The 21432-nt window shown below is 43.6% G+C and overlaps 2 protein-coding genes across 3 annotated transcripts; one reads left to right on the top strand and one right to left on the bottom strand.

The window, feature by feature from the left end:
• Positions 1-4638: 4638 nt before the first annotated feature.
• Positions 4639-10627, bottom strand: HNRNPH2 (heterogeneous nuclear ribonucleoprotein H2). Of its 2 annotated transcripts, none has more exons than XM_003276458.3 (2): positions 10441-10627; positions 4639-6836 (listed from the first exon to the last, which is right to left on the bottom strand). In XM_003276458.3, exon 2 carries the CDS (start codon positions 6781-6783, stop codon positions 5434-5436), a length of 1350 nt encoding a protein of 449 aa, XP_003276506.1. In that variant the 5' UTR covers positions 6784-6836; positions 10441-10627; the 3' UTR covers positions 4639-5433. The 2 variants fall into 2 exon arrangements, with proteins under 2 accessions (XP_003276506.1, XP_030663384.1); XM_030807524.1 differs by having other exon boundaries at positions 10453-10535.
• Positions 10628-10745: 118 nt separating this feature from the next.
• On the top strand, positions 10746-21153 carry GLA (galactosidase alpha). Its single transcript, XM_003276457.3, has 7 exons — positions 10746-11050; positions 14801-14975; positions 17283-17460; positions 18325-18416; positions 20010-20171; positions 20389-20586; positions 20857-21153. The coding sequence occupies exons 1-7, from the start codon at positions 10857-10859 to the stop codon at positions 21145-21147; spliced, it is 1290 nt and encodes a 429-aa protein (XP_003276505.1). The 5' UTR covers positions 10746-10856; the 3' UTR covers positions 21148-21153.
• Positions 21154-21432: the final 279 nt, after the last annotated feature.

Genomic DNA, 21432 nt, shown 5'->3' with positions numbered 1-21432 from the left:
AGGAAAAAAAAAAATGGCTCCTCGCAGCTCCCCTTGCCCCGGCCAGGTGGCTGCGTGCCCCCTTCCGCCTACTCCCTGGACTGCCCTGGGGCTGAGAACGCCCCTGGCGCGAGAAGCTGGACTCCCCCGGGGACCAGCCCGAGATCACTCGGAGCCGGGGCGCCCAGCACAGGCCAGACGCAAGGAGGACCCAGCTGGGGCCGGCCCTTCCTTCCCTTCTCCTGCACGCCTAGGCCTGTACCCGGTCCCACCTGCCGCCCTCCCGCTCCTCCCAGTGGGACCGAAAAGAGCCCGAAGGGCCTGGGAGGGCGGGTGAGGTTCCCAGGCCTTTCCAGATGCCCTGCCGTGTTTGGCAAAGCGATTGTCTTCCCTCTTGGAGCTCCGCGGACACCCGACCCCTCTTCCTCTCCCTCGCCACCTTCCGTCATTCGCCACGCTGGCCACTTCCCCTCTGCTGCCTCCCGCTGAAGCCCCAGCCCGGCCGCGGCCGCCATTTCCCGGCAGCCTCTTCCCTGTCCCTTTCCCTGAAAGGAAATGTACTGGGGCGGGGCGGAGCGCTGTGTGAGGGTCTCGAGAAAGCCGCCAGGGAGAAGGAGGGATGGATTCTTTCCAAACTCTCTCCGCTCTCCCGAAGCCCCCTACCTCACCCTTTCTCCCCGAATTCTTGTGGGCTTGGGAGCGAGAGAGGAGGAGCTGGTCCCAGCGCTAGTCACCGCCACCCTCACCCCACAGATCCTGGGGCACGGGTACTCGTACACCACCCCTTAAGGATCCCAGCCATGTCCTCTTTCCTTCGCCAGAGCTCATTTCCTCCTCCCCTCCAGCTTCCTGCCCTTTCCCCAAGACAAAGTTGATGTTTGCCTTCCCTGAGACTCAATTTCCTCATCTCTAAAGTGGGATGACACGTAAAGACATCTTGTATATGTGAAACATGCCCTGTGCAAAAGAGGGGGAGCAGGAAGAGAGATAGAGGGAGAAAAGGGACCCTGGAAAAAGCGTCCTTGGAATGTACGGGTAGATGTTCTAAAGAATGTATCGGTCAGAGCATTAGGATAGGTCAGTGGTTCAGAAAATAATTACTGAATATATTATTTTGATTCTTAGATGTTATCTCTCAGTACTTGTCTCTTCTTTCAGAAGCCTAACATTCTCTTCTCAGAGGGCCAGATCGATGTGTGTTCTGTGCATTTATCTGTGCTGACCACTGCTGTGACGGAGGGGGTGAGGCATCCATTCACAGGCTGCAGGCACAGGGACAACATAACTGTGGAATCCTAATTAGAAAAAAGGAGTTAGGCTGGCTGGAGCAGGGGAAGGCAAAGAGAGAAAGCAAATAAGCTGTAAGTTTGTCTTTCTTCATGGTCCAGAACATATAAACAAAAAGAGGAAGCAGATAAGCTACAGGTCTGCTTTTCTTTATGGCCCAGGACATGTGGCTTCCTGCGCAGATAACATACATAACTCACAAACTTCCTGCTCACTATCAAACGCCTCAATCTATCAAACACCCCAGCTGACAGAAGAATGCAAGTTAGCTCCCTACTGCCTTGGTTTTCTCAATCAGCCCAAAAACCATCCTATAAAATCTCCAGCAAGCCTTTGTTTCTTTGCAGTCGGCTCCTCTCTTGCAGGCTGCCCGTTGCCTTCTCGAAATGTATTTTCCTACTTTCTCTAATAAATCTGCCTTTCTTTACCTACAACTGTCTTGGTAAATTATTTTACCCCTGCACCACCAGCCCAGTTAGTCGACACTCCCCCGCGACGATAACCCCTCACCTTCCTAGCGGAGTCCTGCACCATGCTAACCTGGGCCCCTTGGACATGCCTGCTTTGCACTCATGAGAAGACAGTTTTGGTCAGTGTGGGAGCAGCTTGTAAAGGGCTCTTGTGACACTCCCAGCCTGGTATAAGGCACAGCAAGTGGAATTTCCTTCCATCAGCAGCTGTTTTGCAATAGCCCTCGAGGCCCATCTTGGAGAAATCTTCATTTTAGCTGACAGCGCTAGGAATTCTACCTGATGGAAAAGGAGTTTGATTTATAAACATATTCGCAATGCATTTTCATATCACTTTGCTGGGTAGAGAAGGCAGAGAAGATATGTCATGCTTACACATGGGATTGTCTCTGTTTTGGTTACCTCCTTTAGGGTTGGATGAGTGAATGCAGGAATCAATGAATGGGTGGATAAAGGAATCCATGTATCCATCAGCCAGTAGTTTCCTGCAGCAGAACCACCCTGAGCACTTGTTAAAACACAGCTTATTGGCTGGACAGAGGTTCACACCTGTAATCTCAGCACTTTGAGAGGCCGAGGCAGGAGGATCTCTTGAGCCTAGGAGTTTGAGACCAGCCTAGGCAACATAGTGAGATCCCGTCTCTATAAAAATCATTTTAAAAAATAACTGGGCTTGGTGGCACTCGCCTGTATTCCCAGCTACTCGAGAGGCTGAGGTGGGAGTATCACTTGAGCCTGGAATTCAAGGCTGCAGTGAGCTGAGATCGCTCCACCGCACTCCAGCCTGGGCAACAGAGCAAGACCCTGTCTCAGAAAAACACAAAAAACAAAACACAACTTGTTGGGCTCCACCCCGTTTCTGATTCAGTCGTTGGGGGAAAGGGGACGAGGCGGGGGGGCAAAAAGAATCTGCATATCTCACAAGGTGGAGGTTCATGCTGTTACCGATCAGGCACCACACCCAGAGAACCACTGGCACAAGCCATCAGATACTTAGACCATGGCAATTGTGGCTGCAAATTTTCTGCCTGATCCTGCCAAATAGCTCACACACGCAGTTGAAAATAAATCCTCTGACTCAGTGTTTGGGGGGTGTTGTGGGTGGGCTGCCCACTCGACCTCTCATCACTTTCCTGGGTAGTAGAGTGTTGGAGCACGAGTGGTGGTGTGTGTGCACGCGTGTGCACACCAGCTGTACTGCTGTCCCTTTGCACACCTCTAGTGCTGACCGCTGACCTTCTCCAGGTTCTCTCTCCTTTGCTCCCCAAAGCCCCTCTGAGTTTTCTTATTCAGCGAAGAAAAGTTAAGTGAACATCTAAGATCACAAGGAACCCTCTATTGTCTCCTGGGATTTGGTGCCATCTAGTGGCTAACTTGAGAATCTTTGCTCAGACTTAGAGAAACTTCTGGAAAATTAAGTAGCCTGGGAAGGCAAAAACACCTACTTGTTTACCCTCTGAGAAAGGCTTCCTTAAGGGCAAGGACTGGCTCAACATGATAGGAGTCAAAATGGATTTCTTGCTCTCCTGAAAGCTGTGATAAAAATTAGAAGTCATCAAAGAATCTCAATCACGTCTCACTGCATCTTCAGCTTGAATGATTTTCTAGAATTGATTTTCATTTCCTGAATGAAAGGGAGTCAGGTAATACCAACTTGGTATTTGCCTCCCATCTCATTTCTCTGGGCCCCAAGCCCTGAACAGCCCAAGTATAGCAACCAAGTTACCGAGGGGTCAGTGAAACTACAAAGAGATATGTAGTTCACGGTACAGTTGGTACTGATTAGAGGGACATCAGGGCCTTAAAGTCATTGAAGGTTGGAATTGTTAATAACCACTGTGATCCAGACAGAAATCTAAGATATCAGCACACAATGCCACAGGAGCTCAAAATCCTCATGAGAGGTGCGAGGTATTGTAAATACATGGTTTGGACTTTAATAGAAAATTTAAACTACTTGTTATGGGAACAAAGGGGAGGCAATCAGGGATCATAAAGGAAGCTGCTCCTTAAAGTTGCTGTTTGGGGAACTGTGACGGGTCTCAAAACGTGGTGAGACCAGCAGTATCAGCACATTCTCAAGCAACATCCCAAAACTACTGAATTGGAAACTCTAGGGATGGGGCCTAGAAATGAATGTTTAAACAACCCCTGCAGATGATTCTGATGCACATGAAAAGTTCGAGAACCATTGGTTTAAGATAAGCTTTAGATGCCCTAAAATACACCTGAGAGTGTTTAGAGAATCTACTAATGAATTCATGGAGGAGACAATTTATTTCCATAACATAAACCTGCTTCTTTTTTATGTTGTTTTTAATGCATAATAATTGTAAGCCTACTTCTTTTTTAACATACAAACGTGCCCTCTAGTTTGTGGTGAAATAAAAAGGATTATTTATTTGCTTTCACTTCTTTGGATTTTAGAGAATACTATCTTGGTAAGTACAGTCTCCAAAAGTAGCTCAATAATCCTGTAGACATGGTAAGTTTTTTTAAAAAAGGAAAGTTCAACTTTAATATTAATCAAAAAAATACAAATTAAAATAGCAATGAGATATCATTTCTCAACTAACAAACTGGCAAAGATCAAAAAGAATAATGTGCATCAATAAGGAGGGTATAAGGGGGAAAATAAAACACTCACTCCAGGTAGAAAGATAAAGTACCAGAATCTTTCTGGTAACACAAATCAGAAGCCTTAAAAATGAGTATATCTTTGACTCAGCAATCCCATTTCTAGGGATATATCTTAGAAATAATTAATGATATATGCCACAATGAACATATAAAGATGCTAAATATCGTTTATAATTTTAAAATTAAAAATTTCAATTTTTAGGGAATTATAAAGTCAGTGTGCCCATATGACAGAACATAATAAAAATCAATCAGTACAAGGTTTTTTTCCAGTTTTTAAAAGGAAGATTTATTTAACAAGTTTCACTTAGTACAATACATCTAAATGGAAATCACAATACAAGGAAAGATTTAAACCAAAGCCTCAGATTTTCATACAAACGACACGACCAAACTTCTAAAGTATTGGTATTACATCTTAAAATTGTCCCGTATCCTTAAAAAAAAAAAAGTGTACACTCACGTGCCTTACAGGATATTAAACCAAAAATCTAGAATTAACAAACATGCCAAATGTTTTCACTTTGAATCGTAGACACAGCTCCTATATTTGAGTTTTACAGAAAAGCATGTTTCTCAACATGCATCCGAAGTTTTCAATGTATTTGTTGTATAAGAGCAACATTTAACATAAGTGAAACTGCATTAACCTAAATACGCTTACTGCTTAGGTACACTCCTACAACATAACTAACTTGAGGAAAGCTAAAAATTGTTTTAACAGTTATGGTCAATACTGAACTTTGTTATTATGTCCTAGATGAATGTTTCAGTGTTCAAAATTACTGAGCTTGAAGTTTTAAAATAATCTCAACTTCCACTTTACAGTAAGCATGAATCACAAGCCTGTAATGCAAAACTGTTAAACTTAACTCGTTTTCTTAAAAAAGGAGAAAGAAAGAAAGATAAAGAGAAGCTGACCAAGAGTGATCAGAATCAATTATATTTCCCATTTACCAATCATACTGGATATACTAGACATCCCTCCCATTCTATTCAACTCCCACAAATGTACAGCTTTTATATCTGGAGTAGCTGTTTAATGCTCCTTCTCTACCTAAGCAAGGTTTGACTGATAGTCACTGGAGTTTTCCTGCAGAACTTGGTCATATCCACTCATACTGCTCTGACCACCATAACCACCTCCATAACCACCACTCAGCTGCTGGCTAGCAGGACCTCCATAACTAGACTGGTTGGATAAGCCCATCCCTCCCATCATTTGGCTACCATAAGCGCCACCACTTGCCCCTGCTGTAGAATTCAAAAAAAGTTCTACATAGCTGTGATCGTAAGCACCCCCACTTGTTCCTGCAGTAGAATTTAAGAAGAGCTCCACATATCTGTGTTGCATATTAGCTTTGTCTTTTGCCATAGCTGCCACAGCATCTTCATGAGTAGCAAATTCAACATCTGCCTCACCGGTAACTCTGCCATCGGGTCCAATTTCAATATGTACTCTCATGGGATTAAGAGGTGAGAAGAAATTATAAATATCATTCTCAGTGGCTCTGTAAGGTAACCCCCTCATGTGTACACAGTGCCCTGTGGTGCTCTGGAAACTGGACCCACCATCTCCATATCTATGATCAGACATTCCTGAAAAACAGTAATTGAGGTCTCTTCCAAATCTATCAGACCCAAAGCCATATCCATCATTGTAGCCACCATAGTCATCATAGCCTCCATACCCTCCACCATAGGCACCACGCCTCATCCTTTCAAACCCAGCTCCTCTGCCAATGCTATTATACCCTCTGCCAGCCCCTGGCCTATCATAGGGACCTGGCCGCTGCATAGCCATGAGCTTTCGAGGGGGATCATAGTGGGTTCGAACTTCAGCTCGGCTACTCTTGAAGATCTCAATGTACCTGTGCCCTATTCTTTCCTTGTGTTTCTTTAAGGCCTTCTCAGCTATCTCCTGTGAAGCAAACTGCACAAAGGCTTCCCCTGTGCTTCGCCCCTGAAAGTCCACTGGCAGTGTCATCCCATTTGGCACAATTTCCAACCCTGAAAAGAACTGAACAATCTCTTCCTTGCTACAGCCAAATGGGAGTCCTCTAAGCCGGACGAAGCCATCGTTGGCAGTATCAGGGCTATTCGGACCTGTATGCTTCAACACCCAATCCATTTCAACACTGTTAGACTTGAATACTTCAACGTATCTGTGTCCCATGGTTTCTCTGTCCTTCTTCAAAGCCAATTTCACTTCCTCTTCAGATTCAAGTTCAACAAATGCTTCACCACTTGGTCTGCCTTCTCTGGTGTAGATGAAACGAATACCTGATGTGCCATTTTGGATCTTGCAATCAGAGAAGAAGCGCATCACTTCATCGGCTGAGCAGGACCAGGGTAGGCCCCTGACCTTCACCACGAACCCCTCCCTGCCTTCCGTGCTCAGCATCATGGTGACTGTTGGGCTCTTGGTGGCAAGTTTGGCTCAATGCAATTTTGATGTAGCTGAAAAAAAAAAAAATTAGAAGACTACTGTCATGGAAAAATGCTCGTGATATAGTACGAGAAAAAAGCAAACTATTAATAGAAAATTCAATTATGCTGCCAGCTTTTCTGTAAGACATCTGTATAAACAAAAAGAGTTCACCAAATTTTTAACTCATTCATTTTTTAGCAGTTATTTATTCAATGCCTATTATGTGTTAGATACCATTAAAAATTAACAGCAATCGGCCGGGTGTGGTGGCTCACGCCTGTAATCCCAGCACTTTGGGAAGCTGAGGTGGGTGTATCACCTGAGGTCAGTAGTTCGAGACCAGCCTGGTCAACATGGTGAAACCCCATCTCTACTAAAAATACAAAAAATTGGCTAGGCGTGGTGGCAGGTGCGTGTAATCCCAGCTACTCGGGAGGCTGAGGCAGGAAAATCGCTTTTATGTACCCAGGAGGCGGAGGTGAGCCGAGATCACGCCACTGCACTCCAGCCTGGGCAACCAGAGCGAAACTCCGTCTCAAAAAAAAAAAAAAAAAAAAAAAAAAAATTAACAGCAACAAATCATTGGGAGATGTCAACAAATAAAAGACGGCTATATATATAAACATAAAAAACTTCACTAGATCAAAAGATTAAACAATTAAAAAACAAAACACAGGTTATGTAAGTTCTTTATATAATATCCTCATTATATAAAAATGTATGCAAATCAATAAAATCAGGGAAATATTTGGGCTCCAGAGATAAATGAAAAAAAGACATTATTGGGAATTCACACATTCATTTTAGAAACATTTTTTAGTTGCCATGTCCAATACTCGGCTCTGGCATACAAGAATCAATAAGCCCAGAAGGGGCTTATGGTCCTACAGGAGCACCGAATGTCATTATTAAAGATGTAAATGCAAATATACATTATACTTGCCATGACCCTCTGAGTGGGGCGTAAGCATAGTATCAAAGAAGGACTAGCTGATCAGTTCTATTGGTTGGAGGCCAAATGGTTAAATGAAACAGACTAATCTGCCCAGGGAGCCATAAACATTTTTTTTTTAATTATGATGAAGCACAAATAGGAGAGGGAAAAGCAAGAGAAAAGACTGGCAAGGCATAGATCAGATCCCAAAGACTTTGATATACAAACACTAAGCGCCTTTTAAGACTTTTAAACCGGGGAGTATGTAGGGTGACTTCACCAAAACTCTTTCAGACAGATCACCCTGGCAACAGCGTGGCACTCAAACAGAAGGGGGTCGAGGTGGAACTAGGGAGATTAGTTAGAACTTGTCTCTTAAATATATGTTAAAGGAATCGCCTAAGGCAACAGGAGTAAAATGGAGAAAAGATGTATCTACACATACCAAAAAAAGTGGAATCTGCGGGACTTGATAACAGATTAAGTATGAGAGAATACAGGTATAGGAGGATACAGGAGAGGAATGTGGGAAATGTTCAAATTTAATCAATCTTCCAGCAAGTTAAAATCAGAACTAATCATTATTTTTCACCCATCAAGATAATGGAAATTAAACAGCAACAGTAAATCAGTGCTATGCAGTTCACAAACTAATACACTACTAGAGGAGTAATAATTGATATAAACTATTTCCTTTTTGATAAACCCCACTATATCCTGAAAGCAATTTGATAATATGTATCACGCCTTTTGACAGCAAATACATTTCAGTTATGTGCCCTAAGGAGATGATCTGAAATTCAGACAAAGATTTATGGAGCTATATATTCTTTGAAAAGTACTTTATTAAGAAAACTGGAATATTATGCATTTAATTTTAAAAGTTACAAAAATAATAACATGAGAAATTACTTATGCTATAATTGCAAGTGACCCAAGAGCACAACTGCTTTACAATATCAACTATGTACAAAATACATGTTTCCATACCCTTTGACACTGCTAGAATCCTTCCAGGAATCTAGTCAACAGAAATACTTACAAAATGTTCCTCGCAGCACTGTTAGTAATGGCAGAAAACTGGAAACCTAAACAGCCATCATTAGAGGAATGGCTGAATGAATTACACTTTATCCTTAAAATGGAATGCAGTGCAGCCATTTAAAAAAAATCTGCCTTGACCCAGAAAGATCTCCAAAATACATTAAATGAAAGAATATACATGGTATGAGCCTACTTACAGTAAAAGATTGGCATGCATGTATATACGTATGTAAATAAATAAAAGAAGATCTGGAAGCAAACTTGTATTTGAGAGAACTGAAGGGTAGTGGGGGTGAAGTGGGCTTTTCGCTTTTTACCCTATATACTTCTATACAGTTTTAATTCTTTAAATTTGCTGTACTGGGATTTTTTTTTAAGTTAGAAAGAACATATTAGTGGTTACTCTGAGTGGTAAGTTTATGGATTTTCCATGTTATTTTTCCAATTTTTTTATGCAGCCTTAAATTTCTACAGAAATAATTACTTTTATTTCAGCAAAAAAGTAACATAAAACAAATTAAAATGTTTGCATTTCTGGGATTTGGTATAGGAGATTGTATAAAATTTTCTAATTTTGTATGTGGATGGTTTATCTGAAATGGTCTGGGAGCACTGGGCCTCTTGGAAACAAAGTACAAAGTGTAGTAACAGCCATAAAACTACACTGAGGAAACGATTTAACAAACATTTACTGATTGCCTATTATGTGCCTAGCACACTGCATCTGCAGTGATAACAGTTTTCCTATTAACCATCCTAAGGTCTCAGTGACAGATTTACAGGCTGTTTTTTTATTTCATTTTGTAAGATTTTTTTTTTTTTTTTTGCTTGCCTTATCCCTGGGATAACCCGTCCCATTTAATTCCCTGCACCACTCTATTCCTTAAGAGCCCTTCTGTAGGGGCAGAGAGGTTCTACTTCATTACTGCGTCTCCTGGGAAGGCCATCAGGACTGTTGGCTAAAGTGGGAACCAGGACTCTTTGTGAGTTAAGAATTTGTGTATTTATATGCGTGTTATACACATTTTTAAAAAAACTGTAACGACATGAGGTTGAGTAGTCGTCTCCGGGTGGTGAATTACGTGTATTTTTAAATTTTATACTATATTGTTATTTTTCAAATGTTCGAAATTGAGTATGTAGATTGTTGTTATCAGCAGAAAAATAAACATTATTCAAATACTCAATTCAGTAAAGTAATTTATTGGGCGCCTTTGTCAAGCACGCATTTGCCTAGATGTGACTCTACAGATAAAATTCACTTGGGGCCTCCCCCTACAGACAATCAGGCAGTGGAGACTGAGTGCCTGAATGGATAGACCAGCACTCAGACCACTATTTTCAGTATCTGTTTTTCTTAACTCAGGGCCGTGGTTTTCAAACGTTTTTCGCCTTACGGTCACCCTTAGGGGTCCCCCGAGACCGGCCCAGACAGACAGATATACAAAAACACATACACAGTCATGAGCGTCCACCATTTCCCCACCAGGCGCAGCACAGGCGGCTTCCCGGCACTGAGATGGGGGGGGAGGAAGGAGAGAGCGCGAGGGGGGAGGGGAAAGCAGAGAACGAAAGAGGCGGAGGCGGCCCCCGAACCCCGCTTTGGTCTTCATCATCACCACCCCTGGGTCCCCAGTTCCCACCCACACACCAACCTCTAACGATCCCGGGTAATTTTCCTCCTTCTTCCCTCAAACGGCTATAGCGAGACGGTAGACGACGACCAGAACTACTTCTGCTCACGTAAGCGAGTAATCACGTGAGCGCCTACGTCATGTGAGATCTCGGTCACGTGAGCAACTCTCGGCTTAAACTCGGGATCACTAAGGTGCCGCACTTCCTTCTGGTATGGAAATAGGGCGGGTCAATATCAAGAAAGGAAGAGGGTGATTGGTTAGTGGAACGTCTTACGTGACTGATTATTGGTCTACCTCTGGGCATAACCGTCCCAGTTGCCAGAGAAACAATAACGTCATTATTTAATAAGTCATCGGTGATTGGTCCGCCCCTGAGGTTAATCTTAAAAGCCCAGGTTACCCGCGGAAATCTACGCTGTCCGATCACCGTGACAATGCAGCTGAGCAACCCAGAACTATATCTGGGCTGCGCGCTTGCGCTTCGCTTCCTGGCCCTCGTTTCCTGGGACATCCCTGGGGCTAGAGCACTGGACAATGGATTGGCAAGGACGCCTACCATGGGCTGGCTGCACTGGGAGCGCTTCATGTGCAACCTTGACTGCCAAGAAGAGCCAGATTCCTGCATCAGGTATCAGATATTGGGTACTCCCTTCCCTTTGCTTTTCCATGGGTTTGGGTGTGTTTGGGGAACTGGAGAGTCTCAACGGGAACAGTTGAGCCCGAGGGAGAGCTCCCCCAACCCGACTCTGCTGCTGCTTTTTTATCCCCAGCAAACTGTCCCGAATGAGAACTAGCCCTAAACTTTCTCTGTGTGACCTTTCCTGGGATGGGAGTCCGGCCAGCGGCCCCTGTTTCTTTCTCTCTCTCTCTCGCTCTCCTTCTCTTTCTCTTCTCTTCTCTCTCTTTCTCTCTCTCCCTACCCGGTTCTCTTTTTTCACTGCCCCTTGCAGAGCAGGGCCACCCCATAGGCAGTGTGCCCAAAGTAGCCCTGCCCGGTTCTATTCAGACCCTTCTTGTGAACTTCTGCTCTTCCTCTGCCAGGTGCCAACCGTGAGAACATCTAGGGTGGGTAGGAGGGATGGGGAACTAAGATTCATGCCATTTTTTCTCTTTTTGGGGTCGTGGATTTCTCGGCAGTATCTCGAGGGAGTTAGAGAGACCATAAGGTCGCTGAGATCTCTCCCACCTCGCCCATGAGCGTGGCATCAGGCTGGAAGGTTGACATGGAGGAACTTTATACATTTACACCTTTGGTGAGGGTTGAGGCTGGATTAGATAGGTATTGAACATATCTGACCCTCACAATCCTTATCTGTAAATTAGGATTACAACCTTTTAATTTCAGGGAGCTGACAAAAAAAATCTGAAAAATAGTTCTTATCTCACACAGGTGAGCTTTCAAGGAGATAACCTATTTAAAGTACATAGCACAGCGCTTGACCATTCAATTGCGCTTACAGAGCAAATGTTCCCTAACCTGGAATCAATGGGAAAATGAATGTAAATCTACAAATCTGAATGAATATGTGTATTTTTCTGGAGAGAGGATATTTACCTTTCTTCAGATTCTCAAAGGGCTCTGTGATTTAAAAAAGGTTAGGAATAACTGATAGATGTTGGTAAAAGGTGGCAGTCACAGTACATTTCTGTGTCCATAAGTTATTCCTGTGAATATCTTTACAGATAAAGTCAGGATGTTGGTCAGACATCACAGAAGAAATTGGCCTTCTAAGTTTCATGTGACCCTGTGGTACAGTATGTGTGGCAATTTTGCCCATCACGGATTTTTTTTTTAGTGGTATTTGCATCTGATGATAAAACTAATGCATCATCATTGCAAAAAATGCAGATAAAGAAGAGCAAAATGAAAATAAAGATTTCCCCCCACCGTTCCACCACCCAGAAATAATAATGGTTAAAATGTTAATATACAACCTTACAATTGTTTTCTATATAAATGAAAACATAGATTTCTTTATTTCATTATTTTCCATAAAAAATGGATCATGTGTATGTCATGTTTGGCTAATGGCAAGACCCTGGCACCCAGCCTGGGCTCAAATTCTGCCTCATTGTTACTTAGCCCTGTGACATTGGGTAAATTACACTTTTTTTTTTTTTTTTTTTTTTTGAGACAGGGTCTCGCTCTGTCGCCCAGGCTGGAGTGCAGTGGCACGATCTCGGCTCACTGCAAGCTCTGCCTCCTGGGTTCACACCATTCTCCTGCCTCAGCCTCCCGAGTAGCTGGGACTACAGGCGCCTGCCACCACGCCTGGCTCTTTTTTTTTTTTTTTTTTTTTTTTTGTATTTTTTAGTACAGACGGGGTTTCACCATGTTAGCCAGGATGGTCTCAATCTCCTGACCTTGTGATCCGCCTGCCTCAGCCTTCCAAAGTGCTGGTGTGAGCCACCACGCCCAGCCTTAACTTTTTTTTTTTGAGAGGGTGTCTCACTCTGTCACCCAGGTTGGAGTGCAGTGGCACGATCTCTGCTCAGTGCAAACTCCACCTCCCGGGTTTAAGCAATTCTCCTGTCTTAGTCTCCCGAGTAGCTGGGATTACAGGCGCACCACCACGCCCAGCTAATTTTTGTATTTTTAGTAGAGACGGGGTTTCACCATGTTGCCCAAGCTGGTCTCGAATTCCTGGCCTCAAGTGATGTGCCCGCCTTGGCCTCCCAGAGTGCTGGGATTACAGGTGTGAGCCACCACGCCCGGCCTCTTTTTTCTTTTTTAGTCTATCATAGTCTTTTTTTTGAATTTTTAGTCTGCAAATACGGTGGTTCATCCTGTGTGTTGGTTTTGATGTTTATGTAATCAAACACATCGATTTTTCCTTTCTGATTTATGACTTTGGGGTCATGCTGAGAAAGTCCTTTCCTACCTGAAGATAATACAGTATATGCATTTCTTACTAGTATTTTTGTGGATTTTTAAAATATTTAAATCTTTAGTCCATCTGAACTTTGTTCTTCTATAAGAAATGCCACATTTAATAAATAATAAGTCCCATGGTATCAGATGGCTGGAAGGACCTCTTTCTAAACTTTAATTCCGTTAATCTGTGTATTCTTATTCTAATGCTAATAGTTCCACACTACCTTCCTTTATCTTTTTTTTTTTTTTTTTTTTGAGCTGGAGTTTCGCTCTTGCTGCCCAGGCTGGAGTGCAATGTCATGATCTCGGTTCACCGCAACCTCCGCCTCCCGGGTTCAAGCAATTCTCCTGCCTCATCCTTGCAAGTAGCTGGAATTACAGGCATGCGCCACCGCGCCCAGCTATTTTGTATTTTTAGTAGAGATGAGGTTTCTCCATGTTGGTCAGGCTGGTCTCGAACTCCCAGCCCCAGGTGATCTGCCTGCCTCGGCCTCCCAAAATGCTGTTATTACAGGCGTGAGCCACCGTGCCCAGCCTTCCTTTATCTTTTAATGAATGTACATGTATGTAATCTTTTAGGTGAACTTCTTGTAATGTTGTGCCAAGTTCCTTAAAAAGCCCTTTTGGAAGCTGGGCAGGTGGCCCACGCCTGTAATCCCAGCATTTTGGGAGTCTGAGGCAGGTGGATCACTTGAGGCCAGGAGTTCAAGACTAGCCTAGCCAAAATGCAAAACTCTGTCTACTAAAAATACAAAAATTAGCTGGGTGCGATGGCACATGCCTGTAATCTCAGCTACTCGGGAGGCTGAGGCAGAAGAATCGCTTGAACCGGGGAGGCTGAGATTGGAGTGAGCCAAGATGGCGCCACTGCACTCCAGCCTGGGCGACAGAGGGAGACTCCCTCTCAAAAAAAAAAAAAAAAGATAAAAAGGAAACCTAAGTACTTTTGGGCTTTGTTAAGGATTTTGTTAAACATACAAAGGATTGCAGGGAAAATTAACTTATTTTTAATATTGAGTATGCTTATCCAAGAGCAAAATAATATTTCTCCATTTATTCAAATCATTTAGTTGCATCATAGTTTTAACATATGGGCCTTATACATATCTTAAATTTATCCCTAGGCATTTTAGGTTGTTCAATTGTTCTTGTGAATGGGATCTTTTTCTCCAAATAGGATTATTGTTGATATCTGTTGATTATGTTAACTTTGTAGTTTCTTAATTTACTGAATTGTCTTCTTAGATCTAATAATCTTTTCGATTTCATCATATATTTCTCATTCCTATTTTGTTTGGGGTTTTTAGGGCGGGAATATTAAGGGGATAAGAGAGACAAAAGAAAATCTGGAAAAACAATTCATTTTACCTTACATTGCTTGTGATTACTACCACACTATTACTGGGTTGGAAAAAATTGTGAAATCCCAAGGTGCCTAATAAATAGGAGGTACCTAAGTGTTCACTTAATGAATTGTAATGATTGTTGGAATTTCTCTTTCAGTGAGAAGCTCTTCATGGAGATGGCAGAGCTCATGGTCTCAGATGGCTGGAAGGATGCAGGTTATGAGTACCTCTGCATTGATGACTGTTGGATGGCTCCCCAAAGAGATTCAGAAGGCAGACTTAAGGCAGACCCTCAGCGCTTTCCTCATGGGATTCGCCAGCTAGCTAATTATGTGAGTTTATAGATAATGTTCTTGTTCATTCAGAGGACTGTAAGCACTTCTGTACAGAAGCTTGTTTAGAAACAGCCCTCATGGCCGGGCGTGGTGGTTCACGCCTGTAATCCCAACACTTTGGGAGGCCGAGGCGGGTGGATCACCTGAGGTCAAGAGTTCGAGACCAGCCTGGCCAACATGGTGAAACCCCGACTCTATTAAAAATACAAAAAATTAGCTGGGCATGGTGGTGGACACCTGTAACCCCAGCAACTTGGGAGGCTGAGGCAGGAGAATCGCTTGAACCCAGGAGGTGGAAGTTTCAGTGAGCTGAGATCGTGCCATTGCACTCTAGCCTGGGCAACAAAAGCGAAACTCCATCTCAAAAAAAAAAAAAAAAAGAAGAAAAGAAAGAAACAGCCCTCATGACACTTAGAAAGTAGAATAGCTGGCTGTTATCTGAACGTTGAATTGTAAGGCTTATCAGGTGGACTTTGCATTCCATCAGCAGACAATTTTTTTTTTTTTGAGATGGAGTCTCGCTCTGTCGCCCAGGCTGGAGTGCAGTGGCGCAATCTCGGCTCACTGCAAGCTCCGCCTCCCGGGTTCACGCCATTCTCCTGCCTCAGCCTCTCCGAGTAGCTAGGACTACAGGCGCCCGCCACCACGCCCGGCTAATTTTTTTGTATTTTTAGTAGAGACGGGGTTTCACTGTGGTCTCAATCTCCTGACCTCGTGATCCACCTGCCTCGGCCTCCCAAAGTGCTGGGATTACAAGTGTGAGCCACTGCGCCCGGCCTACAGTTTTTTTTTTTTTTTTTTTTTTTTTTGAGACAGAGTCTCGTTCTGTCTCCCAGGCTGGAGTGCAGTGGCGCTATCTCGGCTCACTGCAAGCTCCGCCTCCCGGGTTCACGCCATTCTCCTGCCTCAGCCTCCCGAGTACCTGGGACCACAGGCACCCACCACCACGCCCAGCTAATTTTTTGTATTTTTAGTAAAGACAGGGTTTCACCGTGTTAGCCAAGATGGTCTTGATCTCCTGACCTCGTGATCCACCCGCCTCGGCCTCCCAAAGTGCTGGGATTACAGGCATGAGCCACCACGCCAGGCCTACAAGTGTTTTGTAATAGCTCTTGAGGCCCATCTTGGAGTTCTCCTTTTGCTAAAACCACTGAACTCTCTAGGAGGAAAAAGGAACTTGGTTCTTGACATATGTGTGCATGTATTTCCATATAACCTTTGGGAAGCTATTGCAATGGTACTATAAACTAGAATTTTCGAAGATAGAAGGAAAATATTCTGGAGATCATTGAAGAGAAATGGAGTCCAACACCAGTTAAAGATGATGAAGACAGATTTTTTTTTTTTTTGATGGAGTCTCGCTCTGTCACCCAGGCTGGAGTGCAATGGCACAATCTCAGCTCACTGCAACCCTCCACCTCTTGGGTTCAAGCGATTCTCCTGCCTCAGCCTCCCAAGTAGCTGGGACTACAGGCGCGTGCCACCAAGCCCGGCTAATTTTTGTATTTTTAATAGAGACAAGGTTTCACCATGTTGGCCAGGCTGGTTTGAACTCCTGACCTTGTGATCTGCCCACCTTGGCCTACCAAAGTGCTGGGATTACAGGCATGAGCCACCACACCCGGCCAATGAAGACAGATTTTATTCAGTACTACCACAGTAGAGGAAAGAGTCAAGTTCAATTCCAAATACAACAAAGACAGGTGGAGATTTATAGCCAATGAGCAGATTGAGGGGGCCAGTGGATGGAATATTTAAGAAGACATCAAGGGTAGGGAACTTCTTGCTAAAGGCAGACCATGAACTTAAACAAGAAGGATGGGGGAATGAGGGAAATTGATCAGATATCAATGGTGGCAGTATTGACTTAGCAGGATTCTTGCTAAGAGGTCTTGCTAGGACAGACATAGGAAGCCAAGGTGGAGGTCTAGTCGAAAAGAAGGCTCATCAGAGAAGTCTAACTAAAGTTTGGTCAAGGAGAGTCTTTGTCAAGGTAAATCTATCATTTCCCTCAAAAGGTAATTTTCAGGATCCCATCAGGAAGATTTGCATGGCTGCTAGCTTTCTCCTCAGTTCTGGGCTATAGCTCACATGCCTAGTTTGAACTAGCTCAGCAGAACTGGGGGATTTATTCTTTGTCTGCCAACAGACTCATCTGGATGATTTTGGGGGTTTGTGGGAAAAAGCCCCCAATACCCGGTGAAGTAACCTTGTCTCTTCCCCCAGCCTGGAATGGTTCTCTCTTTCTGCTACCTCACGATTGTGCATCTACGATGGTGACTCTTTTCCTCCCTCTCATTTCAGGTTCACAGCAAAGGACTGAAGCTAGGGATTTATGCAGATGTTGGAAATAAAACCTGCGCAGGCTTCCCCGGGAGTTTTGGATACTATGACATTGATGCCCAGACCTTTGCTGACTGGGGAGTAGATCTGCTAAAATTTGATGGTTGTTACTGTGACAGTTTGGAAAATTTGGCAGATGGTATGTTTCATTCCAGAGATTTAGCCACAAAGGAAAGGACTTTGAGGCCATGGTAGCTGAGACAAAGAACCAATCTTCAGAATTTTAAATACCCTGTCACAATACTGAAAATAATTATTCTCCATGTGCCAGAGCTCCCATCTCTTCTCTTTCAGTTCATTAATTAAATAATTCATGTAAAATCCATGCATACCTAACCATAGCTAATATTGTGCACTTATAATTCAAGGGGGCTCTAAGATTTAATTAGTAATTGTAACTCTCTATAACATCATTTAGGAGAGTCCAGGTTGTCAGTCGGTCACAGAGAGAGAAGCATCTTCATTCCTGCCTTTCCTCAATATACACACCATCTCTGCACTACTTCCTCAGAACAATCCCAGCAGTCTGGGAGGTACTTTACACAATTTAAGCACAGAGCAACTGCCTGTCCCTGCTGCTAGTTTAAACATGAACCTTCCAGGTAGCCTCTTCTTAAAATATACAGCCCCAGCTGGGCGTGATGGCTCATGCCTGTAATCCTAGCACTTTGGGAGGCTGAGGCGGGTGGATCACTTGAGGTCAGGAGTTCGAGACCACCCTGGCCAACATGGTGAAACCCCATCTCTACTAAAAATACAAAAATTAGCCGAGTTTGGTGGCACATACCTGTAATCCCAGCTACTTGGGAAGCTGAGACAGAAGAGTCACTTGAACCTGGGAAACGGAGGTTGCAGTGAGCCAAGATCACACCACTGTACTCCAGCCTAGATGACAGAGTGAACTCCGTCTCAAAAAATTAAAATAAAATAAAATAACTATATATATAGCCCCAGCTGGAAATTCATTTCTTTCCCTTATTTTACCCATTGTTTTCTCATACAGGTTATAAGCACATGTCCTTGGCCCTGAATAGGACTGGCAGAAGCATTGTGTACTCCTGTGAGTGGCCTCTTTATATGTGGCCCTTTCAAAAGGTGAGATAGCGAGCCCAGAATCCAATAGAACCATACTGATAGATAGAACTTGACAACAAAGGAAACCAAGGTCTCCTTCAAAGTCCAACATTACTTAATATCATCCTACCATCTCTCTCAGGTTCCAACCACTTCTCACCATCCCCACTGCTGTAATTATAGTCTAAGCTATCATCACCTGGAAAGTCATCCGTGTGTCTTCCCCTTTATTTCACCATTCATGTCCTGTCTATCAACAGTCCTTCCACCAGTATCTCTAAAATATCTCCTGAATCAGCCCACTTCCTTCCATCTTCACTACATGCACCCTGGCCTTCCAAGCTACTATTGGCTCTCACCCAGACTGCTGTGACCGCCTGATCTCTCTGCTTCCACTCTGTCTCAACCGCCATCTATTTTCCAAGCAGCACTAGAGATATCTTATTAAAATGTAAATGTCAGGTTTTTTTTTAAAGAAAAAACCCGAGACTTAACAGAGTTATAAAAAATATAAATGGCATCATCAGTTCTCTGCTTAAAACCCTTAACTTGCTTCCAATTGCACTTGGAATGAAACCAAACTGCACTGATCCAGCCCTTGCCTGCCTCCCCAAAGTCCAAGGGGTCATGGCTCTTTCCCTGGCTACACTGGTTTTCTTTCTGTCCCTTAACACTGCAAGCCTATTGCTGCCCCAGGGCATTTACACTTGCTTTTTTTCTGCCTGGAACAGTTCTTCCCCAAAGATTTTTAAAGGGCCGGGCTCCTTAACATTGAAGTCTCAGACCAAACGCCACATATGCAGACAGTTCTTCTCTAACTACTTTAAAATAGCCCTCTGTCCATTCATTCTTCATCACATTAACCTGTTTAATTTCCTTCTCAGAGCTCCGCACTATTTCGAAGTATTTGTTGACTTGTTACCATGTCTCCCCACTAGAGTGTAAGTTTCATGAGGCAGGGACCTTGTCTAACTTTGACTGTATCCGTAGCATATGGTTAAGTGTTGAATAGTTATTTATGGAATGAATCCCTATTATTCCCTCATTATCTCTACAAAATAGTCTTTTTTCTCAACATCTTAAACCTGATATCCCACCTGCCTATCTACAAACTTTTTTTTGTGACAGAGTCTCACTCTGTCACCCAGGCTAGAGTGCAGTGGCGCCATCTCAGCTCACTGCAACCTCCGCCTCCCGGGTTCAAGCGATTCTCCTGCCTCAGCCTCCCAGTAGCTGGGATTATAGGCGTGCACTACCGCATCTGGCTAATTTTTGTATTTTTAGTAGAGACAGGGTTTCACCATGTTGGCCAGGCTTGTCTCGAACTCCTGACCTCAGATGATCCGCCTACCTCGGCCTCCCAAAGTGCTGGGATTACAGGCATGAGCCACCGCGCCCGGCCTCTACAAACTTTTTATTCCATTAACAAACTATATGCCTAGGATTTAAGTTTCTTACAGTGAAAATTCATTATAAGGGTTTAGACCTCCTTATGGAGACCTTCAATCTGTAAACTCAAGAGAAGGCTACAAGTGCCTCCTTTAAACTTAACTGTTTTCATCTCACAAGGATGTTAGTAGAAAGTAAACAGAAGAGTCATATCTGTTTTCACAGCCCAATTATACAGAAATCAGACAGTACTGCAATCACTGGCGAAATTTTGCTGACATTGATGATTCCTGGAAAAGTATAAAGAGTATCTTGGACTGGACATCTTTTAACCAGGAGAGAATTGTTGATGTTGCTGGACCAGGGGGTTGGAATGACCCAGATATGGTAAAAACTTGAGCCCTCCTTGTTCAAGACCCTGCAGTAGGCTTGTTTCCTATTTTGACATTCAAGGTAAATACAGGTAAAGTTCCTGGGAGGAGGCTTTATGTGAGAGTACTTAGAGCAGGATGCTGTGGAAAGTGGTTTCTCCATATGGGTCATCTAGGTAACTTTAAGAATGTTTCCTCCTCTCTTGTTTGAATTATTTCATTCTTTGTCTCAGTTAGTGATTGGCAACTTTGGCCTCAGCTGGAATCAGCAAGTAACTCAGATGGCCCTCTGGGCTATCATGGCCGCTCCTTTATTCATGTCTAATGACCTCCGACACATCAGACCTCAAGCCAAAGCTCTCCTTCAGGATAAGGATGTAATTGCCATCAATCAGGACCCCTTGGGCAAGCAGGGGTACCAGCTTAGACAGGTAAATAAGGGTATATATTTTAAGATGGCTTTATATACCCAATACCAACTTTGTCTTGGGCCTAAATCTATTTTTTTCCCTTGCTCTTGATGTTACTATCAGTAATAAAGCTTCTTGCTAGAACCATTACTTTATTTCCAAAATAATGCTACAGGATCATTTTAATTTTTCCTACAAGTGCTTGATAGTTCTGACATTAAGAATGAATGTCAAACTAACAGGGCCACTTATCACTAGTTGCTAAGCAATCACACTTTCTTGGTTTTTCAGGGAGACAACTTTGAAGTGTGGGAACGACCTCTCTCAGACTTAGCCTGGGCCGTAGCTATGATAAACCGGCAGGAGATTGGTGGACCTCGCTCTTATACCATCGCAGTTGCTTCCCTGGGTAAAGGAGTGGCCTGTAATCCTGCCTGCTTCATCACACAGCTCCTCCCTGTGAAAAGGAAGCTAGGGTTCTATGAATGGACTTCAAGGTTAAGAAGTCACATAAATCCCACTGGCACTGTTTTGCTTCGGCTAGAAAATACAATGCAGATGTCATTAAAAGACTTACTTTAAAATGTTTATTTTGTTGCCAACTACTACTTCCTGTCCACCTTTTTCTCCATTCACTTTAAAAGTTCAAGGCTCGGTGGCTCATGCCTGTAATCCCAGCACTTTGGGAGGCTGAGGCGGGCAGATCACCTGAGGTCGGGACTTTGAGACCAGCCTGGACAACATGGTGAAACCCCATTTCTAATAAAAATACAAAAATTAGCCAGGTGTGGTTGCGCACGCCTGTGGTCCCAGCTACTCTGGGGGACTGAGGCATGAGAATCACTTGAACCCAGGAAGTGGAGGTTG

The sequence above is a fragment of the Nomascus leucogenys genome, chromosome X, assembly GCF_006542625.1.
Source record: "Nomascus leucogenys isolate Asia chromosome X, Asia_NLE_v1, whole genome shotgun sequence".
In the NCBI taxonomy this organism is placed as follows: domain Eukaryota; kingdom Metazoa; phylum Chordata; class Mammalia; order Primates; family Hylobatidae; genus Nomascus; species Nomascus leucogenys.
This window is presented reverse-complemented; position numbering and strand designations above follow the sequence as displayed.